Source organism: Platichthys flesus, chromosome 5 (genome assembly GCF_949316205.1).
Source record: "Platichthys flesus chromosome 5, fPlaFle2.1, whole genome shotgun sequence".
Classification (NCBI taxonomy): Eukaryota; Metazoa; Chordata; class Actinopteri; order Pleuronectiformes; family Pleuronectidae; genus Platichthys; species Platichthys flesus.
The window spans coordinates 16,623,536-16,644,787 of record NC_084949.1 but is presented as its reverse complement, the minus strand read 5'-3'; the positions used below and the strand labels follow the sequence as shown (position 1 = coordinate 16,644,787).

Here is a 21,252-nt window from a genome sequence, read left to right as displayed (position 1 = left end):
GTTTTTTATAATAGAATGTCTGCCTGTTTCTGTTCAGTCATTATTCAGCTAAAAATATTGGTAAACAACAACACACTTAATAGAATGTTGTAGAACCCAAGTCTTTTACCGCTGGCTCATTACAAATGGAGACAGCCCACATCCTTTATTCATCTCATATTATAATTAAATCTACAAACCTAAGGACTTGTAGCATTTAGTACCCAAGTAAAGTACAAGTACCTCTAGTTGCTCAGTCTAAACAGCTGTCCAGAAGTTGGGAGTCTCCATCGGTCCCTGTGTGTGACGTCAGACGGCTGGATTGTTTGTTTACTAGGCAGACGTTACCATCGTGCCTCGCTCCGATTGGCTGAAGGCCCGCTCGTCAAACGCGTGGCCCAATAGGACACATCTTACCCGCCCCTTTTCACAGGAATGTCCCGGATGTCCGTCGTGAAGAATAGCTGGGCTGCTTCACGTGCATGAAACAAAACACACACACACACACACACAAACACACACACGGTCAGTTGACATGTCTGCGGTGCAGTGGAGACGGTGAAGCAGCCGCTGCTCCTCCTCTTCATCTCCGGCTCCGACAAACACGGTCAACGTCTCCGGGACATTCGCGAACATCCGGTAAGTGATTTGCGTTCCGGTGCCGCTGGCTGTCGCATCTGTCTCCAATCAAACGTTCATCACAAAGAAGACACGGTTCTGATTTGTGTCCTCTGGCTGCTCGGGCTACGTTAGCACGAAGCTAGTCTGAGCTCGGCTGGGTTCTATCTACATCAGTACAGATGTGGATGTGACACATGTCGGAGGGCTGCACGGGTTCGATTCCTGCAGGGACGAGTTCAAGTGGGTTTGTTCGTCACTGTGGAAATATGCAGGCGGTCACTAATGGAAAATACAACGCGCTTGTTTTCATATACACGACTGTAACTGTATAACTGAGGCAGAATGTGTGTAAAATGAACGTTTGATTCAAATGGATTTAGTTTGCACACACTAGTTATCTAATAAAATCAATATAATGTGGGATTTTCTTTCAAAAAGAAACCTGTTGTTTATTCAAAGAGACATGACTTTTCCCCCTTATTATTATATTTACTATAGCTATGAAGACAATATCCGCGTTGTATGTTTAGCATGTTGAGTTCAAGCAGAGTGATCAGTATTAAATTGTGCAAACACCAACCGTAGAAGTATGCATAAGTCCTAAATGTGTTTTTTCATCTTGATCCCTTCCTTATTTCCTAAATTGGTGTAATCGTCAGAAACGTTTTCTCACGCCCAGTTTTACTGAGCATTAAAGTGGACCAATTATCTCTGGTTCTGCCCTCTGATCCTTCCTGACCCATACCACGTCCATACACCAAGTTCTGTGGTAATCTGTCCAGTAGGTTGTGCTTAATCCTGTTGACTAACAGACAAACCAGAAATAAAAACAAACTCCTTGGCGGAGGTTGCAAATAGCTGGAGAGATTTTGTTTGAATGGTTGAGGAGGAGCAGAGTGATCATATCTGTACGGCCACTAACCTCAGAAATATAAGGAAGCAATATGCAGCTTTTATATTTTATTAAAAAATGTAAAATGTATGTTGAATTTTCTTAGAATCAAACGAGAAAAAATATGACCAGAGCTGATTGAGATATTAGGTGATACTGGTCTAGATCAGTGTGCTCATTGGTACATGTCACTGTGACATCTCTCCATCATCAGAGTCACTGATAAAAGTACCAGTGTAATAGCACAGCAAATGAAAAATCAACCAGGGGGTCATTTCTATTAAGGAGAGCTGCATTTGTATTTAGTCCGTTTGATTGTGCAAAACTGATACAACATATAGTATTGACTGGTTCAGTTAGACTTATGGTTCAGCTCAACATGCCCTGCAACAGCTGGAAACAAATGTATGTTGTGTTAAAATACTGTTTGAAAAAACAAACAGGATACTCACAGAAATGCACAGGGTACAGTCACAGAGTCTGCCGCCTGTCATAACTGAGCAGTCTCCTCCCCCTCCTCTGTGAGACGACAACAGAGCACAGCGGCAGCGTTAGCTTACTCTCAATTGTTCTCGTTCGTCCCAGTCTAACACAGCACCTTTGTTCCAAGGTGGACGTCGTCTGGTGAGACATGGCAGAGGGCGACTTTGACCCTTGTGAGTGCATCTGCACACAGGAGTACGCTATGAGACGTCTCATCAATCTGGTAAGTAATGGAAGATATGCAGAGACTTTCACTGCAAATCTCAGTGACTCTTGTAAAAGAGTTGAGGTGCACGGACAGGTCAAAGAATTTCAAGCATGAAGGGTGCAGTGAGAATATCTCCTGCTGAAGTCAAGAGGGGGGAGAACAGAGATTAACAGTGAGGAGGAAAAGCAGAAGACCCCTAGAGAAGCAGGGGAGAGGGAAGTGAAAACCTGCAGAGTGACACTGAGCCGGCATATCCTGGTTCCTGCTCAGTGTTTGTGTTGAGAACCTATCAGCTCTTACGCTCTGTTGCACTTGCCTTTGTCAGGCTTGAATTGTTCTCTGGATCCTTTTAATAGAAAGCATTTTGTAAAAGATGTTAATCTAAAACGAGTTTCTAGGTGTATTGAAGATTAAAGCTTGCGGTCATGTTGTGTCAGCTTCCAGGTGACCTCATTGGCTCTTTGTGGACAGGTGTAACTTACAAAGGGTGTTGTCCAAATAATTAACCAAATAACTTTGCACCACAGCTCCCAGTATTTTGTAGGTACGTGGCAGACCTGGTTTTGCACCATCCACATGTGAACAAGTGCTGTAAAAGTAAGCTCTGAGTGGATCATGTGAGTCTCATGTAATAAACTCTTTAGGTATCGGTCACAAAGTTTTATTAGCTGTGTGTTTACAATCAAGCCATCTGAGAGACATCTCTCCATGCGAGGGCAGTGCAAACCAGAGTAAATAGTGCAGTCACTAATGTCAATAGTTTAAAAGTTAATGTTCTTTTTCCAGTTGATTTGTTGGCATAAACTTTGTTCCCTGTTTTTTCAGCTGAGGCAATCTCAGTCGTACTGCACAGACACGGAATGTCCTCAGGAATGTATGTATGATCAGCTCTTCATGTATTTCACGCTAGAACTATTAGTGTATGTGACATGTGTGACATATGAAGGTGTGTTTGTGTTCAGTGCCAAGTCCCAGCGGGCCGCTCGGAGGGGGAGGAGGAGGTGACCTGATCCTCCCCATGGTAATGATGGGATGGGTGGTCGTGGCTCTGGTCCTGTTCCTGCTGCGTCCATCTAGTCTCAGGGGACCACGTTCCACAGGCAAACCCACGGGACCCCACAATGTCAGTACTGATCACACTCTTTTTATATCATCTATGTGTATACTTGTATTGTTGATATGTTAAGGAGTTGCGCCCAATATTTGATCAATGTCTCAGACTCTGCATATATATATATATATATATATATATATATATGATTCGTACCATCAAGGCTGCTCACTTGTTTTTATTAGACACATTTAACATCTGTTTGACTTTGGTACAGAGCGATGGAAGGGAGCCCCCAGCACCTCCCATTGACTAACAGTGGAGCCAGACAACCCTGACTCCTCCACCTGCTCTGACTGGAAGTGCACAGTTATCTGCTGACTGTGACCAAGACAGCACCATCTCCCTGTCCCCTCATACAGATATCTTTAGCCTTTTTTTCTAACTGCTCAGCGTTGTTGGGTAAATCTGTCTTTGATTCTTGTTAGTAGATCCCGACTGATACTCGGTTGATAAAGCGTTTGATGATATAATGATCAATATTCAATTCTTACTTAATAACTCAACATGAATGATTGTGACAGTTATGTTTCAGCTTTGGTCTTTTCTTAAAACGTCATAGAAACTTTTCATAATAACAAAAATTATATAATCTTATTAAAAAAACTTAAATTGAAAGAAAGTAATCGTCTGACATCTGTCAAAACAATGTACCTGTTATTAGCCAGTTTAAACAGATAATATTGGTCAACAATATCAGCATGTTTATGAATCAGTTGGGTTCTACATTGTACCTCAACATACCTTTAATCAGGAGGTGTGGCCGACTTCTGTGTCGATCCCAGATCTCCGACTGATCCTCAAACAACTGAGATGTGTGATGAAGGCATGGGTCACACGGGATGCGGGTTGAAGAGGGAGGTTGCAGTGTATTTTTGTCGGGCGGGTAAATTGATGTTTAGCTGAGTTATGGAGGGTCATGGGTCCTTTACATTCTCTGAAACATTCCTCTAATTCCACTTGAAAGCCTCTGCACAGTTCTAGTAATGATGTCATATCCCATTTCACAGCACATTCAAACCAGCACAAGTTACTCTGGGTCAGGATTTAGTTTTCAAATAACATTACATATTGATTTTAATGTTACACGTTCTTTTCACCTGAGCCAGCAAATAACTATTTCCAATAGAGTCTGTCCCATAAACTGATTTTAAACAATCAGTTTCATCACCTATTAATGTTGTGTCTTTGCAAATCCAGCAGAGCAACACTGAAGTTCATTTCGAGTCATGCTGGCAACAAATTCCAATTTCCACTCTTCTTTAAGCTCTGATTTTGGTCTCTACCACCTCTTAGGGCAAATATCTTTCTCTTCAGCTGGTAAATGATCCTCTGTGTTCACCACCGGTCAGTCTGCCATTATGTGTCGAGCAGGTAGTGCACAGTGGGATTAATGTGCTTTTTCTCTGAAAATAGCCGACTGCTGCGGGTGAAAACGCTATGAGAGTGGTGAGAATCCAAACAGTAAAGTTTCAACCAAACAGCTAAAAAATTACACTCTTTAAATTCAAAGGGAGCTGTAGATTCAGGAGATAATTCTGTGTATGTTCATCACTACAACAACCCCCTCACAGTCTTCCCGTTTTCATTTGATCCATTATTATCATAGAAACACTAGAGCCACTTTAAGTCGGATTATTTGTTTATTGTAGTTAACATGATGAAGAAGAAAATACATTTAAAATATGTCGACGTGGTAAGATTTGATGCACAAAATAGTTCTTCCCTTTCACACTCATTGTCAGGCAAACAGGGTTCAATAGGTCTGGTAATTGTAACACTAAAATCAGCACAAGCAAAATTAGTTTTAATCATGAAGATTATCTGTGTACTGGAATAATTTTGTCGATAAATTAAGTAAATGATTATTGTATACCGACAAATTATTTTTATCAGCACTTTTGCTGCAGTATCTTGATTCTTCAGCAGTTTGTGATTATAGGGAGCGATCCATAGTTTATACTTCACAACTTCTGTATCATAAAAATATGTCAAAAGTGGAAAGGATAGAAACGAGAAGGTGCCTTATCAAACCGGGCCAGTGTCACATGCTCATCTTACAGAACAGCTTTTTGTGACAGGACAATAACATTTTGTTCAGATTTATTTTAGATTCATGTCAGGGACAATGAAATCATCTGCAGTTGGATTTGTTGTGACTTTTTCCTGTTTTTAGCATGGTTTGTTACAGGGTTATTTTTCTTAAATCTGTAAATCTTGTTCAAAAGCTGCTCTGCTAAATTAGTTATTGATTTAATATCTATATGACTTTAATGGAGGTGTTTCAGTTAAAGGTGAAGTGAACAGAATAATAGAAACCCCGTAATGCACCAACATGTGTATGTAAAAATGGGTGGATGTGTACAACAGTGCAACAGCAACACAAATTGAAGCCTCAAAGTTTGGGGCTTGAAACAATCTAAAGATAGATTTTATGTTTTTTTTCGTCACTGTATTATATGAAGTTCTGTTATGCGCCAGTCACGGGAACATTGTTGATATTGTGTATCTCGGTCTTACTCTCCAACATATGATATCAGAAATTAACGTCTTTTGAATCTGGCCATGAACTGGAACAATTGTGGGATCCCAATTTTCTTCAGTGGCTGGCTACTCTTCATTTTCAAATCCATTTCTTTTGTTATTGATACATATTTCTAGACTTTGGGGCTTTCTTTCTAGACTCAGATATGACGGGGAAGAGATAGAGGGAAAATCTTCGACAAACCACAAGTAGTCATAAATACAGAAGGGGGAAGCCCATCAGGAAGAAAATTGTTGAGATGGAACACCTGGACGATCTGATATCAGAGATCTTGATTTACACTGTTAATCTTGAAGAGTAAAAGGGCTTCAACTATGCACTTTCCTATAACAAAACAAAAATAAAATAAAAAATCAGTCTGACTTTCTGCCTGTGTTTTTGTTTTTTGATCCCGGAATTATTTCGGCAGATATACACAATGTTATAGAGCAATATTATTCAACAATCAACAGACCAATGATGCTGATTAAATGAGGAGGATAAGAATGTTTTACTCCAAAGAGCAAGATTCAGAGGCTTGAATTTAGTGTATGAAATAATTAGACCCACCTTTATCACGTGCCAAATTAAATGGATGTAATATATAACTAAATTATAATTTTGATACTTTGAATGTGTTTGTATGCTAATCATTTTGTATGTGTATATATATATATTTGAAATGCTTAACTTTAATTTGTCTAACTGATTTGGTTTGCGCATGCGCTGAGCTACGGCGGTTTCCCTGGGTTACCATCAACAAGTGCGTTAGCTTGCTAAGCTAGCTCAACGTGTCTTTGGGTAAAACCGCGTTTAAAGCTGTATTTTGCGTCGTGGACACTCACAACCCTCAGATGTGCCGGTCGGTGAAAGACACAGTTAGACATGCTGTCAGCAGGAGACGCGTATAGTTACTATCTACTTGTTACCATGGAATTGGCGAACGTCAGCTAAAGCTAACGCTAACGCTAATGTGAGTAAACAACAGGAGAGTGGGTGAAGTTTCCAGGATGACGAACCAAGAGGTCAGGACACTGGCTTACGCGAAAAGCCCGAAAACGTCGAGAAGAACAACATTTCAGGTAAAACGAACAAACCCCGGTGTCTGTACTCAAACAGAGAGCCTCCGGAGAGAGAGGACCGGTCACAGCCCCGTGGAGGTTTCTCATGTCTGCCTGAATTGATTATGTTTAAAGGATGAACTTCAGGCTGCTGTCTCTGCCAGAGCCAACAAAACCACCACAGATCACTTCTCCTACTCGGATGACTTCGATGAGGATGAGGAGGAAGATGGTGAGATGACACAGCATCAATATATTTATGAATGGAGCTCTTTCTAGTGCCTTTGTTTACATTCTGTATGAGTATGACTAATGAAACTGTTTCACTCCTCATCCTTTTAAACATCTATACATCTTTATTTGTTCTTACCCGCGGGGGTTTATACAATACTGTGGAAAAGTTAATCAATCACATTTGATTTGTTTAGCCCACATTGACAAATCACAATTAGTCTTATAGGGCTTAACAAGGTTCAACATTCTCTGCCCTTGACCCTCAACATGTGTGAGGAGCAGCTATAAAAGAAACTCCTTTTCAAACATAGAAACCTCAGAGTGAGCAGCACATCAACAAGTAACAATATTTACAACATCGATGAGGAAAACAGCATCTCACATGATTGGAGAGGTTTATATAATTGTTTAAAGTCTTTATACAAAATAAAAGGTCTGACAAAGATGAAGGGAGCATCAGTAATGACAATTCTAATGATTGAGGAATTGCCAATAATGGTATTATAGGTGGGCAGGTGTATTGTATATCTAAGCAATCTAGTTGTAAACATAAGCCCCATTAGATGCCACCACAATCTGCAACCTATGGTAGACGATCCAAGTTAAGTCACCACCGTGCATGACAAGGAAAAGCATAAATCTGCACATTTGAGAAGCTATTAGATCAGCTCACCACTGACTTGACTCTCAGTTGCAGCTCTACATCTGTTCTGTAACGCACTAAACTTTCTATTTGCAACAGATTTTTTGAATGAACTCCTCAAATCAAGAAAAAAGAAGACGGATGCATTTAAGGCCGGGAAATCTAAAGCGAACGCAAACAGCACCTTTGACCTTTCCGACGATAAAGACAAACCTGGGAAAACAAAGAGAGTTTCATTCCTGAAGAGCAAGAAAATCAGCTTTTCCTCGAGGGACCCGTCAGAGTCACGCGAAAATGAGCAGCCGGACTCCTCTGTCGTTGGACATTACAATCATAATAACTCGATTTCCTCACAACACCATGACACACGGAGTAAGAACAGTGTTGTGGAGCCTGTTGATTCCCAAACCCCAAGAGGGAGCTGGAGCAAATCTCTCTCACACCAAACCTCAGATGATCTTCTGGACATGCCTCTGCCTTTACCATCCGACGGCAGCGTGACGGAGACTCCAGGCCCTGAGGAGAAGAGCAACACTTTTCTGGAAGAAACATCCCAGACTCCAAATTCGTCAGGACCTGACATCACACACATGCCTTCACCAGGTCTGGTTACACTGTTTCACAAGCCATGCAAGTAAATGTCAGTGCAGGTTTTAAACGTATATTTCCCCATTATTCAGATATTCCTAACGAGAGGGAGCCACCCAAACCCAAACCAAGACAACGGACTCTGGGGTTAATCTCTCACGCTGTAGAGAAGACGCCAGAGGAAAGTGAATCTCAGGATCTGAGCAGGCCCCAGACGTCCTCTGCATCCATCCCCCTCTCCTCTGGCGCGTCCAGCAACAGTGCAGTGAGGAGCTGTAGTCCGCATGTGTGTCTCATTGCCTAATTTTCAGCATTTTAGGTTTCAGGGTCGAAATAATGGTTCTCTTATAGAAGCTTGTTTGTTGTCTTGTGTCATCGTAGTGGACAGAAGATGATCGCACATTTTCACATAGCCTCAGCAAATCGTCTTCGACTAAGAGTGAGCAGTCACAGCTCCTTACCAAGTCCACTCCTGATTCTGAATCCAGAGGTATGGATGAACGTTGCATGAACGTTTTTTAGCCCATTGATCCTCTTTAAAATTTGATGTCTGTTTCAGTTGATTTTATTTCAGACAACAGCAAGGATCGGGATGGAAAGTACTCTACATTTCTCGAAGAATCTCATGTGAGACAATTTACATGGTGCCCTTTGCATTAGCCTCAGATCAGACATACTCTGCCTTTTATTGTTTCGTTACACATGTGTGTTTTGTTTCAGGAGAATTTGGGAGATCACGCCAGTCATTCTGTAGCTCAACTCTCTCACACTCAGGAAAAGTTATTTGACACCAGGTAACTCATTCTCTCCAAGCTATAACAATCAATACACACTTCTTCATGGATAAAACAGGATGATAACATAACCAACATTTTTTCCTTTTGAATTTAAATTAGGACTCCAAGTTCAAACTCAAAGAACACTCAGAGATGTCAGAGTGCCTGCTCCAGAAAAGTGGAATCAAAGTATTTGGGATCTCTCAAAGTTCTGGACCGCAAAGTTTCGCTACACGAGTCTCATCCAGAAACAGCAGATTCACTCAGAGCTGCCGTTTACCAGGTCAGTGTCATAATGAGCTGTTTCATTACTAGTAATATGTTTGATTTAAGGCTTTATTATGTTATTGTTAAGTATGTGGTATAGAGGAATGTATCCTGAAAAATAAACCTGGCTTCAAAATAATGCACTCAACCATCCCTTGTATGGCAGCTCTTTTCATCTTATCATTAACGTATTGTATTCTTCCAGTTTCATGTCTGTTGCGGGTCACAAACGTCATCAACACGCCCACTTGCTGTGAATTTTTTGCCAGAATCTTTCCTGCTGTATTCTTATATGGTCTCACTCTGACATTTTACCAGGCAAAGTTCCGGAAAATATATGCAGCAACTGGTTTGGCCATTTGCGTTGTCACATACAGCCCTTTGGAACATTTGAGGAAAATGTCTGGACTTCAGTGCGTGTCTGAAAGCAGCTATAGTTGTGTTGATGTGTGTTTTATACACTGGTTATTAAATACTTATCGAGGACATAGAAGGTAAAATCCCTCTCTACTCTTACCAGGAATGGCTTAAAAAGAAAAAGGAAAGGTCACAAGGGATCATGCAACTAAAGAAGAAAGAGCAACTCCTCCAAGAACAAAAGAAAAAGGTGAACCATCCCAGTGCAATGTACCATCGCTAAAGAGTAAAATAAGTACATGGTTGTTACTAATAAATGCGTACTCCTCATCATTTTTCTTGAAAATAAATAGGAAGAAGAGGCAAAAAAGGGCGATGCTGTTGCATCATATGAGGCTTGGAAGGAAGGGAAAGCAGAGAGGCTTAAAGCAAAAGCCAAAGAAAAGCAAGATAAGATGAGAAAAGAGCAGAGAGCGAGTGAAGACACCGAAGAAAAGAAACAGTCCGCCAAGCAGGTATGTCTAGGATATGTTGTGTGTATTTTTTCTGAAAGATGTAAAAACCATTGGGAATATGAATTATTTATCTAATAACAACTGCAGGTGTTTGAAAAATGGAAACAGGAGCAGGATCGTCTGCTTGAAGAAAAATACAGAAAACAGAAAGAAGCTGAAAATAAACTTCAGCTAAAAAAGCAAACAAAGGAGGAGGAAAGAAAGAGAGAGAGTACTTCTGCTTTTTCTAGGTGGTGAGTGTTTACCCTGTTCTTTTTTATGAAGTGATGAAATAGTCGTTTTATAATCAGATTATTAAGGTCACTTAAAGGGGGAAAATCTGATATTACAAGAATAAAGTCATAATAATATGAAAATAAAGTCATAGTTTTAGGAGGGGAGCTCTATCGAGCACAGGTTCTCCTTGTGGCTTATTTCCTAAAAAAATGTAAAGTATGACTTTTTCTCATTGAATTAGGACTTAGTTCATGTAATATTATGACATTATTCTCTATCACAACATTATTCTTGCGACATGATATAAACAAAAAACATATAAATTGGCCCTAATACTTGACCTCTTTTGATATAAAGTGTTGTGTCTGTTGTCTAGTGTATTGTTCAATCTTATTTAAAACCAAATCCATAACCTTACTTAGTTATTCTTGATTTGAATCATTTTAATTGGGCTCTGTAAGTTAATATTGTCACATTCCTAAAATAGAGGTTGTGTCAAAAAGCTTCGGACACAACAACCCTGTGTCAATTTTAATCTATTTGGAAGTGGAAATCATTAACCACTAGGTGGCAGCCAAAGCCAGATGTTTAGACGTGTCATCCATCAATATGTAATGAAAACATGAACAGTGAAATAAGCTTTCTCTTGAACTGTTGTTATATTACTTTTTTCTGTAAATGATGAAGGTCTGATAAGAAGAAAGATGTTATTAACGAAAAAGTCACCATCGAGCGAAAAGAAGTTAAAAACAAAGCCGAGGAGGAACGATACATGAAAGAAGAGAGGGATAAAATGGCTTTGGAGATGTATGAAAGCTGGCTGGTGAGTAAAATGACATGGGATACCCTGGGATTTACGACAGCCAATGTACTGCTGCTTCTTTGTTTTTGTGACGGTTGGTATCAAGAAAACAATGACCTCCCTGTTGCAGTGTGAGGTCTTCAGGCTTCTTTTCTTCTCTGTTTTCTTCGATCTGCTAGTATTCAAAGAGGTGCTTGTGGTGCTGGAGGGTGGGTGAATCATTATATTTATTTTTACTGATTTTCTTTCCCAACAGGTGAGAAAAGATCTAGAACAGAAGAGACAGAGAGAAGAAAGACGGATAAAAGCAATCCTCCGAGACAGTCCTCCTCCACCGTGGAGCCCTCCTAATAAAACTATAGGATTTCGAAAATAACATTTAAAATGTAACATGGCACTCATCTATCTGTGGATGTTGTGATGCAATTTTTGTTTAGTTTTGTACTTTATTTTCTAACAAAAGTATGTATTTAAACAGAGCTGATGGCAGCTGTTGAATTTTAGGTGTTTCAGACTCAGTGCATTGGTCAGCAGCTCTAGTAAAAGTTAATTTTTCTTCTATATCATTTAATAATGTTAAAGCACATACAGGTTCAATGAGAAAAGTGAATGGTTATTTTTCGATAACAAAACCGTTTTTTACAAATGTCTTACGTGTGTGATTGTTACAGATGTGTTGTCCTGTTATCACCATATTGTTCATCCACTGCTTGACCTGCTAATGCCCTTTGTTGAACTGCCATTGACATCCAGGTAAAGTTTGTTTATGTTTTAGAGTTACAAGAAGCTTCAAACCACCACACCACCTTTGAAACAGATCTGTTCAACCCCAACTGCTTATATCATGGGTGGAAGTATTTATGGTCATATCTATGTGTCCCTGTAATAGCAATAAACCAATTTATTCATGAATGGTTTCATACATTTTTTGAATAACAATGTGCATTTAGAGATTTGTTTCCAAAACGTTTTAGTCACTGTAGAAATATTGTGAATGCGTCATTAGAATAAATGTAGACATTTGAATAATTTAATCTGTGAGATTGACATGAATTTATTGTCTGTGACTGAAAATTTTTCTGCAGCTCCAAAACCTTTTTATGCGTAAACCTTGAAATACCCGGGATTCCTAAAACAAATCTTTAAGGAATTGAGATCTGTCCTCCAAGGACTCTCTCAAATAATTAACGGTTCCTCCAGAATTCCAGGAGCGGGAGAAAAGCAACAGCTTGCACCAAATGTGATGGTCTGAGATTCCTGCAGCAGTGTAAAGGTGGTTGGGGGATATTTTGGAAGCTTCCTGGAACTTTTAGGCTCCCACAGCAACAAACTGGGATGGTCAGATATTGCTGCAGGGGCTTAAGGTTATCAAGGCGTCCTCTGGGAACTTCATAGAAGCTTTAGAGCTCTGCATTAACCCACTGTGATGGGCTGAGGTTCCTGCAGGGGTGTGAAGGTTGATGAGGTATTGTAGGCAGACAAATTTGGAAGCTATAAAAAACAATAAAAAGATATAATAAAAAATATCAAAAGAGTCCTGTACTGATAGCATATCATGTCATATCGACAAAAATAAACATGAATGATGTCCTCAATCGGAGTGATTCTTACCTCTATATTGTTCTTTCTTCTCCTTCTCTACTTTGCGGTGCTTTCTGAATTGTGCACCTGACAATTTAATCTTTTTTTGATTCATCTTTGACTCTAACCGCAGTCTATCACCCCAGCGTGTACGTCAGGGACATACCTGAGGCGGAAGCGCATGTTTTTTGAGAGAAGATTCCAGATTCATTCACTAGACTGGCACTCAGTAGAGCTCAACAGAGCCATATAGGTTATTCTCTGATCCATGCAGCTTCCTTCTACCAAGTTGTGTGGTTATTGTTCAGTAGTTTATTACATAAACCTGTTGACTGACAAATCAGAGATGGAAACATAACCACCTTAGCAGAGGTAATAAAACCTCCACCCATTTATCAAAGAAATGTCACCAACATTAATAAACACAAAAGGGAATTAAAAGTAGAATGAAATGTTTCTCGAATATCTAAATAGTTGACGGGTAATTTTCTGTTGGTCGACTTATCAAGTCATTTATTAAAAGCTAATTTTCCCCTCCTACTTAGTCTATAGGGTTTTTATATTGTGTTTTATTTACGTAGTATATATTGGTTTATTTTTGTTGTGCACTGATTGCTGGTTTTACATCAAATTACCCTTGAAGGATATTAAAGATTTATTTTATGGAGAACTTTAGTTAATCACAAGCTGCACAAACCAAGCTTGAGCAGCAGAGGAACCCATCAGCCAGCAGGGGGCAGCCTCAGGACATCACAGCATACTGTGATTTTTGTAAGGCGTCCGAAGATAAGGTTAGAAAGTACTGGGTTACACTCTAACGATAGGTTTTTAAAGTATGTTAAATCCTCCAGTATCTAAAAACCAAAAATATTAAATAAACTTTTAAGTAAGGCTGTCTAATATATTTAGTAAAGTAGAAAATATTTTCTATGAAGTGTTTATAAGAACAGAATAAATTGACACGCGACAAGTTGTCCATCTTCTTAAACTGCTTAGTTCCTCATGGGAACTATCAGGCGGTTAGGTCTAGTTGGTAGAGAGTATGCTCTTCAATAGAAAGAACCGGGTTTGAATCCCACCCTTTCCATCTTTAAGCTGGCAATATACTGAAGACTTAAAATGTGCGCGATTTCACGTATCGTTTGAAAAATATCTTAAACTATGTAAATTTAAAAAAATTAAAAAGTAAATAGGGAAAAATTTAATTGAAAATAAAAAAATTAAAAAAAAAACCTGCGCACGCAATTTCTGCGCATTAGGCTTCTGCGCTGGATGTGCGCAATGGGCTTCTGCGCAGCAATTGCGCAATAGGCTTCTGCGCAGGAAGTGCGCAGTAGGGTTCTGCGCAGGATGTGCGCAATGGGCTTTTTTTTCATTTTTTTTTATTCAATTTCAATTTCAATTTTAATTTGTAAATAATATTGTATTCTTTTGTATATTTAATTTTACATCATCATCATTTCTCCACGCTGGGTCAGGGGTAAATGATGCTGGTCTTCACAGGTGACTGACCTACGCAAGCCTGTAGCCGCCACCCCCCCACAGGAGATTATGTGCTTGTGTGAGTGTGCGTGTGGCCGCGGTCTCCTATGTCGCCTGTACCAGGAGCCGGTCATCAGTCACTCGTTATCTTGGCTCGCTGTCTGGCCGGTAACCAGCCGTCCGGACGGCTCCGTGAAGAAGGAGGAGGAGATGTTTCTTTATTGGAATGCGGCCACTTCATTTCTCGGATATACAGCAGGAGCAACACTCACATTCCCTCTAGGTGGTCCGTCACTTCTCCTTATAAACACACTTTTAGCGTATTTTCCCAAATTTCCCAGGTGCACTACGTCACACACTACAAACTTTCCTTAAAGGTGCAGGCCATAACTGCAACACAACAGCTCTCGGTTTCATATACAGAGGGCAAGAGAAAGCAGAGAGGGATTTTTGCACACTGTCTGATAAAGATTCCGACAGTAAAGGCAAGGGGAAGTGATGGATAAGGTTTCCTTTAACAAGTTAAGACTTTTATTTTCACTTTCCACCTTAAAACTATGAAATGAACTGAATTATGAACTAGTTCAGAATTTAAATGGTGAACTATGAACGTGAACTATAAATGTTTACTTGTATGAACTGAACTTTGAACTAGTTCATGAGATGTGTGAACTTGTACAACACTGTTCATCTTGTGATACGGAGACTTGTGTAGCCTCATCACATGTCTTGAAGCACCTCAAATAAACTTGAAGTTCTTTGAAGAGCATATTGGATATATGAGGTCGATTTGTGAGTTGTAGAAGTGCTTAGAATATAGGAAAGGTCGATCTACATTTCCCAAATATGCCGATGATCGATGGTCAACCAGCTGAGGATTTTGAGGTGAGATTTGTTGTCTTGATCCAGACTGTGTGCCCTGCTGTATTGGCCTATAATTATAAGTTTCATATCATTATCTGGCGGTCTCATGTAGGTGTCCTGTGCTTTTACTTTGAAAACCCCTCCCGGCGGAAGCAGTGGCGGTGGCGGACAGAGATTCCTCAGCTCAGAGAATAAAAGTGTCTTCAGGAGAAGTTGTGAGAGGAGAGTTGTGTTCCGCCCAGCGCTGCTCGATTCCCCAGTGAAGACATTCCGCCGCCAGAGAACAGCAGCTCCGGACACGTTGGTCTCGACGAGGAACCAAAGCAGCGAACACACAAACTGCGTCTTATTCCCTGGAGACTGAGCCTGTCGAGCTGGCCGAGGTAAGCTCACCTAACGGGACCTAGCTACAAGTGCTAGTTGCTGGTGCTGCTGCAAACCACTCATTTTTCTGCGTTTGTTTGACCCGCACAGGAAAAAGGGAGGTGGGTTAGCTTAGATGGTGTGAGTGTTCACATTTAGAAGAAGTAGAGAGACTGTGTGCAGCCGAGCTAATGGGAGCTAGCTGGAAGGGGAGTGGGCAGAAGGACGTGGCTGAGCTGCTCTGAAAGGCTCTCTCTGTTCTTACCAGGCTGGGACGGTGCGACTGGTAACTGTCCAGGTGTCAACCTGAGCCCCCAGTAGAATCTGTAGAAGATGAACCAATCCCACCTTTTCTCACGACGATTCACTTCCTGTACTGGAATCAATCATATGGCGCTCACACTCAATCTGTGTGCTTAGTTAAATGCACTCATTTGGTTGTTAAGAAGTTATGTTCTACATTCATTAGAGGAGGGGGGGGGGGGGGGTGCTTTGGGTTGATTCATCTTTATTTAGTCATGTCGTCTCATTGCTGCTGAGTCAGTTCCCTACAAACCACAGCTGTATACGAGTTAAGGCAGAAATCAGTCTTCACGAAGGGTATGAGTTATTACAGGAGTGTAGGGTGGATCAGTTTGTATTAGATGTACCCAGTGACCTGCCAACTGCATGTAGCACTTAAATGGCACTTACTTATAGCACTTTTTAGTTTAGCCTTCTTTGAAGAAGTGTTACTTTCTTGATTCTTGTTGTTCTGGGTTTGTGCCCTCAGGGTTAAATGCACTTATTGTAAGTCGCCTTGGATAAAGGCGTCAGCTAAATGAAATGTAATGTATGTGGTCAGATGAATAGAAAGGCCCTGCACAGTTCAGCACACTGCTGTTGCCAACTTGTGTTTCTAATGTGCGGATATTTCACAACACTGAAAAACCTAATGGTACAAAGTTAGCTGTCCAGAAAACAGTACATTTTTGTGACTTAGTAGCTTGGAACTAGTAAATGTAAAATGAACAAAGGTGATAAGTTGAATATCTTTTAACATATCAGAGGTCACATTTGAGATCTACTCAGCCCTGCGAGGCTCACCGTGTTCATTTTTGATTAATTCAACAGGAAATCTATTGTGAGAAAGGATTCATTGTCATGTTTTAAAGCGAAAATTTCATTCTGTGGTTTTCGGGTTCTCAAATGTGAGGATTTGCTGCTTTTCTCTGATTTATGTCATGTTTGATTGATCACCACTAATAGTAAGTGTTACATAGTAATTCTTACTATTCTCATATCTAATTGATATTTGACATTTGTGACAATCATAGTTGTAGCTCTTGTAAAATGTAAGTACTCATGGGGGAAAAGAATTTCTTTGTTGAGCAATATGTTAAGAAGAAAAAAAATCTATGTCTTTTTTTCTAATGCTTCATGTATTATATGCAAGTCATTATTATGACTTTATCTTTTCCAGATGTTTAAGATAAAAAGGATCTGCTGCATTGGTGCTGGATACGTCGGAGGCCCGACATGCAGTGTGATCGCCCACATGTGTCCAGAGATCACAGTGACGGTCGTGGATGTCAACGAGTCGCGCATCAAAGCCTGGAACTCAGACACTCTGCCCATATATGAGGTTCGGCAAATGTTATTTACCAAGAAGACTAACGCTTTTATAACAGGGTGATTTCTGGTAAAATAATTTTCTTAGGAGGGTTGATTCACTGTGTTGTATTTACTACATTTGTATCTCAACCTGGTGATCCATGAATCTTGAAAGAGTTTGAATCTGTTTCAGTAGTTCTATGGGTGTGTTAATAAATTGATGTGGCTAGGCAGAGCCAACTTTTATACAATATGAGTCATTCATGGGCTAAAATGAACATAAATGAATCCCAGACTGTTTTTTAACTTCTCTACGTCAACCTTGCCCACAGGGTATTGCATCATCATGAGTGAGTTGCACAAAGGGCAGTTCATGTCCAGTCACTTTGAACATTTGTTACAAATTGTGCTATGTGTTTTTTTTCTTTCTTACACATTCTCTGACTCATGCTTTCTGTCTCATTTCCCACCTCCTCCCATTCCAGCCGGGTCTGAAAGACGTGGTTGAATCATCTCGAGGGAGAAACTTGTTTTTCTCTACAGACATAGACTCAGCCATCAAGGATGCCGACCTTGTCTTCATCTCTGTGAGTTCACCGGTCCCCCCCCGACAACCAAACACCAACACTGTTTCTGCTGTTTGAACATCTCAAGAAAATAAATCGGACATTTCTAACATATCCTTTCTCCACAGGTCAACACCCCGACAAAGACCTACGGGATGGGAAAGGGGCGTGCCGCTGACCTCAAGTTCATCGAGGCCTGTGCTCGGCGAATCGTGGAGGTGTCTGACGGCTACAAGATTGTCACAGAGAAGAGCACCGTCCCAGTCCGAGCTGCCGAGAGTATTCGACGGATATTTGATGCCAACACCAAGCCCAGCCTTAGCCTACAAGTGTGTATTAGAACGAATACGTAACGCTGTCAGATCTGTTGTCGAACGTTTCTGAAGTTGTGTTGCTGCTTCAGGTGCTGTCCAACCCCGAGTTCCTCGCAGAGGGAACTGCAGTGCGGGATCTGAAGGACCCCGACCGTGTCCTGATTGGTGGAGATGAAACGGATGAGGGTCAAAGAGCCATCCGAGCTCTGTGTGCCGTCTATGAACAATGGGTTCCCAAAGCAAAAATCCTCACCACCAACACATGGTCGTCCGAGCTGTCCAAACTGGTGAGTGTAGACCTGCAGCTAATTATAATTTGTATCGGTAGTTTGTTTGCTTCATATTTCATATTCAATAAATACATATTTTGTTGTAGAAATACAAATAAAAACTAACATTGTGTGTATGTAGGCAGCCAATGCATTCCTGGCACAGCGAATCAGCAGCATCAACAGTATCAGTGCGCTGTGTGAAGCCACCGGAGCCGATGTGGAAGAGGTGGCCAAGGCGATTGGGATGGATCAGAGAATAGGCAGCAAGTTTCTCAAAGCCAGCATAGGTAAGTGACATGGCTGTGAGATGTTTACAGAGAGTGTCTGTGTCAATATGTTTGTAGCTGTAGGATGTGAAGTGTGCGTCTGTCTCCGTCTCACTGCCTCCGTCGCACTCTGGCCAGGTTTTGGTGGAAGCTGTTTCCAGAAGGACGTCCTGAACCTGGTCTATCTATGCGAGGCCCTCAATCTGCCTGAGGTCGCCTCCTATTGGCAGCAGGTGAGAAATAGTCACCTTGCAAACATTTTTTAACTCTTCTTTATGGGTCTATATTAATGTGTGTTAATGCTTTTCCTCAGGTGATAGACATGAATGAATACCAGAGGCGGCGGTTTGCTTGCAGGATCATTGACTGCCTCTTCAACACTGTGACTGGTAAAAAGATCGCTCTGCTTGGCTTCGCCTTCAAAAAAGACACTGGTGACACAAGGCGAGTCTCTTTTCAGTTTGTTCTCACCTTTTATACCTGTTTGTAACCCTCTAGTTATTTGGCTTTCTTTCTCTTGTCAGTTGACTAATGAACTTATCACTATAAACAAACTCCCCCTAGAGCCCTGCCAACCCTTGTGTGTAGCCTTTGTACAGACTCAACTGTGGTGAACCATGGCCCTGGTCATTCAGGTGGACCTTTCGCTTACTGGTGTGTTTGTGTAATGTCGCAACTCCAGGGAGTCTTCCAGTATCTACATCTCAAAGTATCTGATGGACGAGGGAGCCAAGCTCTTCATATACGACCCCAAGGTTCTCAAAGAACAAATCATTCACGACCTGTCCCAGCCCAACATCTCCGAGGACAACCCAGAAAGAGGTGTGTGAATGTGAAGCTTTCTAAACCACAATGGAAGAATGTTCCACCTTTTATGATGTAAGCTACAGCGAGATAAATCAAGATGACATGCAACACACTTTGTACAGCATGCACCTCTGATACACTAAAACTAGCCACTGTCTAAATTAAAAGGTAGAAGAAGAAGTTAGGCCGTTTACCAAGGTGTTATGTTTCCATTACTGCTGGATTGTATATATGATACGATAAGTGTTTCTGGTAAGGATAAACATTGCTATAGTTACAGATCGTACAATAAATTGAGCAAAGATACGTTGTATAGAGCTTCAGATAAAACTTATATTCATCGATTTACGTGATGGTTACCGATTTATAATTGGTACATATTTTAAGAGGTAATTGAATTCAACAAGTGTTCAGTAATAAATGTAACAAACTACATGGTTTGATGCTCCCGGAGAATTCTTTGATTGTTTTATTATTTACATCTTCTCAGTGTCGGAGCTGGTGACTGTGACCTCAGACCCGTATGAGGCTTGTCAAGGTGCACACGCTCTGGTCATCTGTACTGAATGGGACATGTTTAAGGTCAGAATAACACATTTATTTTTTACCTTAATAAAACAGCTTCATCTTGAACCAGCCTGTAAATATGAATTTTAAACTCACACCACTTGAATTCCAACATAGGAACTAGACTATGAGAAGATCTACAAGAAGATGCTGAAGCCAGCCTTTCTATTTGACGGTCGCAGAGTTCTGGACCACCTCCACCCTCTCCTCCAGAACCTCGGCTTCCAGGTGCGCAGAAGGAAAACATACAAACACACACACTCACGCTTTTCAAACAACATTGAAATGAACCAGTGAGAAAGTCAGTCCCAATGAAGCTGCTATTATTTTTCTTTTTTTCTCTCTCTGCAGATCGAGACCATCGGTAAGAAGGTGACGGCAACGAGAATCCCCTACAGCGCTGCAGCCGTTGGTCCTCGCGTCGGTGCCACCGAGCCTCCCCCAAAGAAATCCAAAGTCTAAAGACTCCCTCCACCCCCCCACCACACACTCTCTCCACATTCTCTCCCCTTTTATTGCTGGTGAAAGGACGTTCACCTCTCCCTCGGTACACGCCTTCTCCTCCTGAAGGCGAAACAGCGCGACTAAATGCTCCCCTGCAGTGATTTGAACGAGAGCTTTGTTGAACCAGTGACGAATCATTCCTACCAGAGACTTCATTTTATTCATATCATGTTAAACTGCATTAATCAACCAAACATTTCAGCCCAGTTATACTTGCACGGTCATCACTTTCAAATGAACACTATCAGTGTCTACTTTCCTACAGTTATTACTGTATAATCAAGTATTGTTGATAAATCACAAACTTTTTATACTATTTTTAAAAAATATTTTTATAAATCATCTTACTGTTTGTCAATCAGTATGTGTCCTCTGTCAGTGTCTGTTTTTAACTTAAAGGGCCATTGCAATAAAGCGTGAAGTGTGTCCTTAATTTGTGTCTCGTTTTCATTAATCAAAGTGTTGATTCACTGATTAGGAGCTAAAGAATCCAGATCTGACACTACTCAACAACTTTAACTGCTGCTGCTTTCATTTTATTATATCACATCATCTACAATTTGAACATCTAGTCTGACGGAGCTTAAATACAACAATTACAGAACAGTTGCCGTCTCTCTTTTCTCCCCCAACTCTCCTCCCTTCCCCGTTTTTCTCTGCTCATCCCAACTGGTCGGGGAAGATTGCCGCCCACATTGAGTCTGGTTCTGTTAGTGGTTTCTTCAGGTTAATGAGGGAGCTTTTCCTCCACAGGGGCTCAAGTGCTGCTCAGTGTGGGGACTTTTAAGTTTCTCTA

The 21,252-nt window shown here is 40.8% G+C and overlaps 3 protein-coding genes across 4 annotated transcripts; all 3 read left to right on the top strand.

Moving 5' to 3' along the window:
• The first annotated feature begins 422 nt into the window (after positions 1–422).
• smim14 (small integral membrane protein 14) lies at positions 423–6,206 on the top strand. The gene is made up of 5 exons (XM_062387825.1): positions 423–618; positions 2,103–2,198; positions 3,009–3,057; positions 3,146–3,306; positions 3,512–6,206. Exons 2-5 carry the CDS (start codon positions 2,124–2,126, stop codon positions 3,548–3,550), a joined length of 324 nt encoding a protein of 107 aa, XP_062243809.1. The 5' UTR covers positions 423–618; positions 2,103–2,123; the 3' UTR covers positions 3,551–6,206.
• Positions 6,207–6,573: 367 nt separating this feature from the next.
• map9 (microtubule-associated protein 9) lies at positions 6,574–12,183 on the top strand. 2 transcript variants are annotated; one of them, XM_062387073.1, is made up of 13 exons: positions 6,574–6,900; positions 7,015–7,111; positions 7,856–8,359; positions 8,437–8,630; positions 8,726–8,834; positions 8,919–8,971; positions 9,065–9,138; positions 9,241–9,403; positions 9,908–9,994; positions 10,098–10,259; positions 10,347–10,492; positions 11,163–11,298; positions 11,534–12,183. In XM_062387073.1, exons 1-13 carry the CDS (start codon positions 6,829–6,831, stop codon positions 11,651–11,653), a joined length of 1,917 nt encoding a protein of 638 aa, XP_062243057.1. In that variant the 5' UTR covers positions 6,574–6,828; the 3' UTR covers positions 11,654–12,183. The 2 variants fall into 2 exon arrangements, with proteins under 2 accessions (XP_062243057.1, XP_062243055.1); XM_062387071.1 differs by having other exon boundaries at positions 8,904–8,971.
• A 3,189-nt stretch (positions 12,184–15,372) lies between these two features.
• ugdh (UDP-glucose 6-dehydrogenase) lies at positions 15,373–20,889 on the top strand. Its single transcript, XM_062388755.1, has 12 exons — positions 15,373–15,587; positions 17,030–17,191; positions 17,646–17,747; positions 17,855–18,055; positions 18,130–18,327; positions 18,452–18,599; positions 18,717–18,811; positions 18,892–19,022; positions 19,261–19,400; positions 19,876–19,967; positions 20,070–20,180; positions 20,304–20,889. The coding sequence occupies exons 2-12, from the start codon at positions 17,030–17,032 to the stop codon at positions 20,412–20,414; spliced, it is 1,491 nt and encodes a 496-aa protein (XP_062244739.1). The 5' UTR covers positions 15,373–15,587; the 3' UTR covers positions 20,415–20,889.
• Positions 20,890–21,252: the final 363 nt, after the last annotated feature.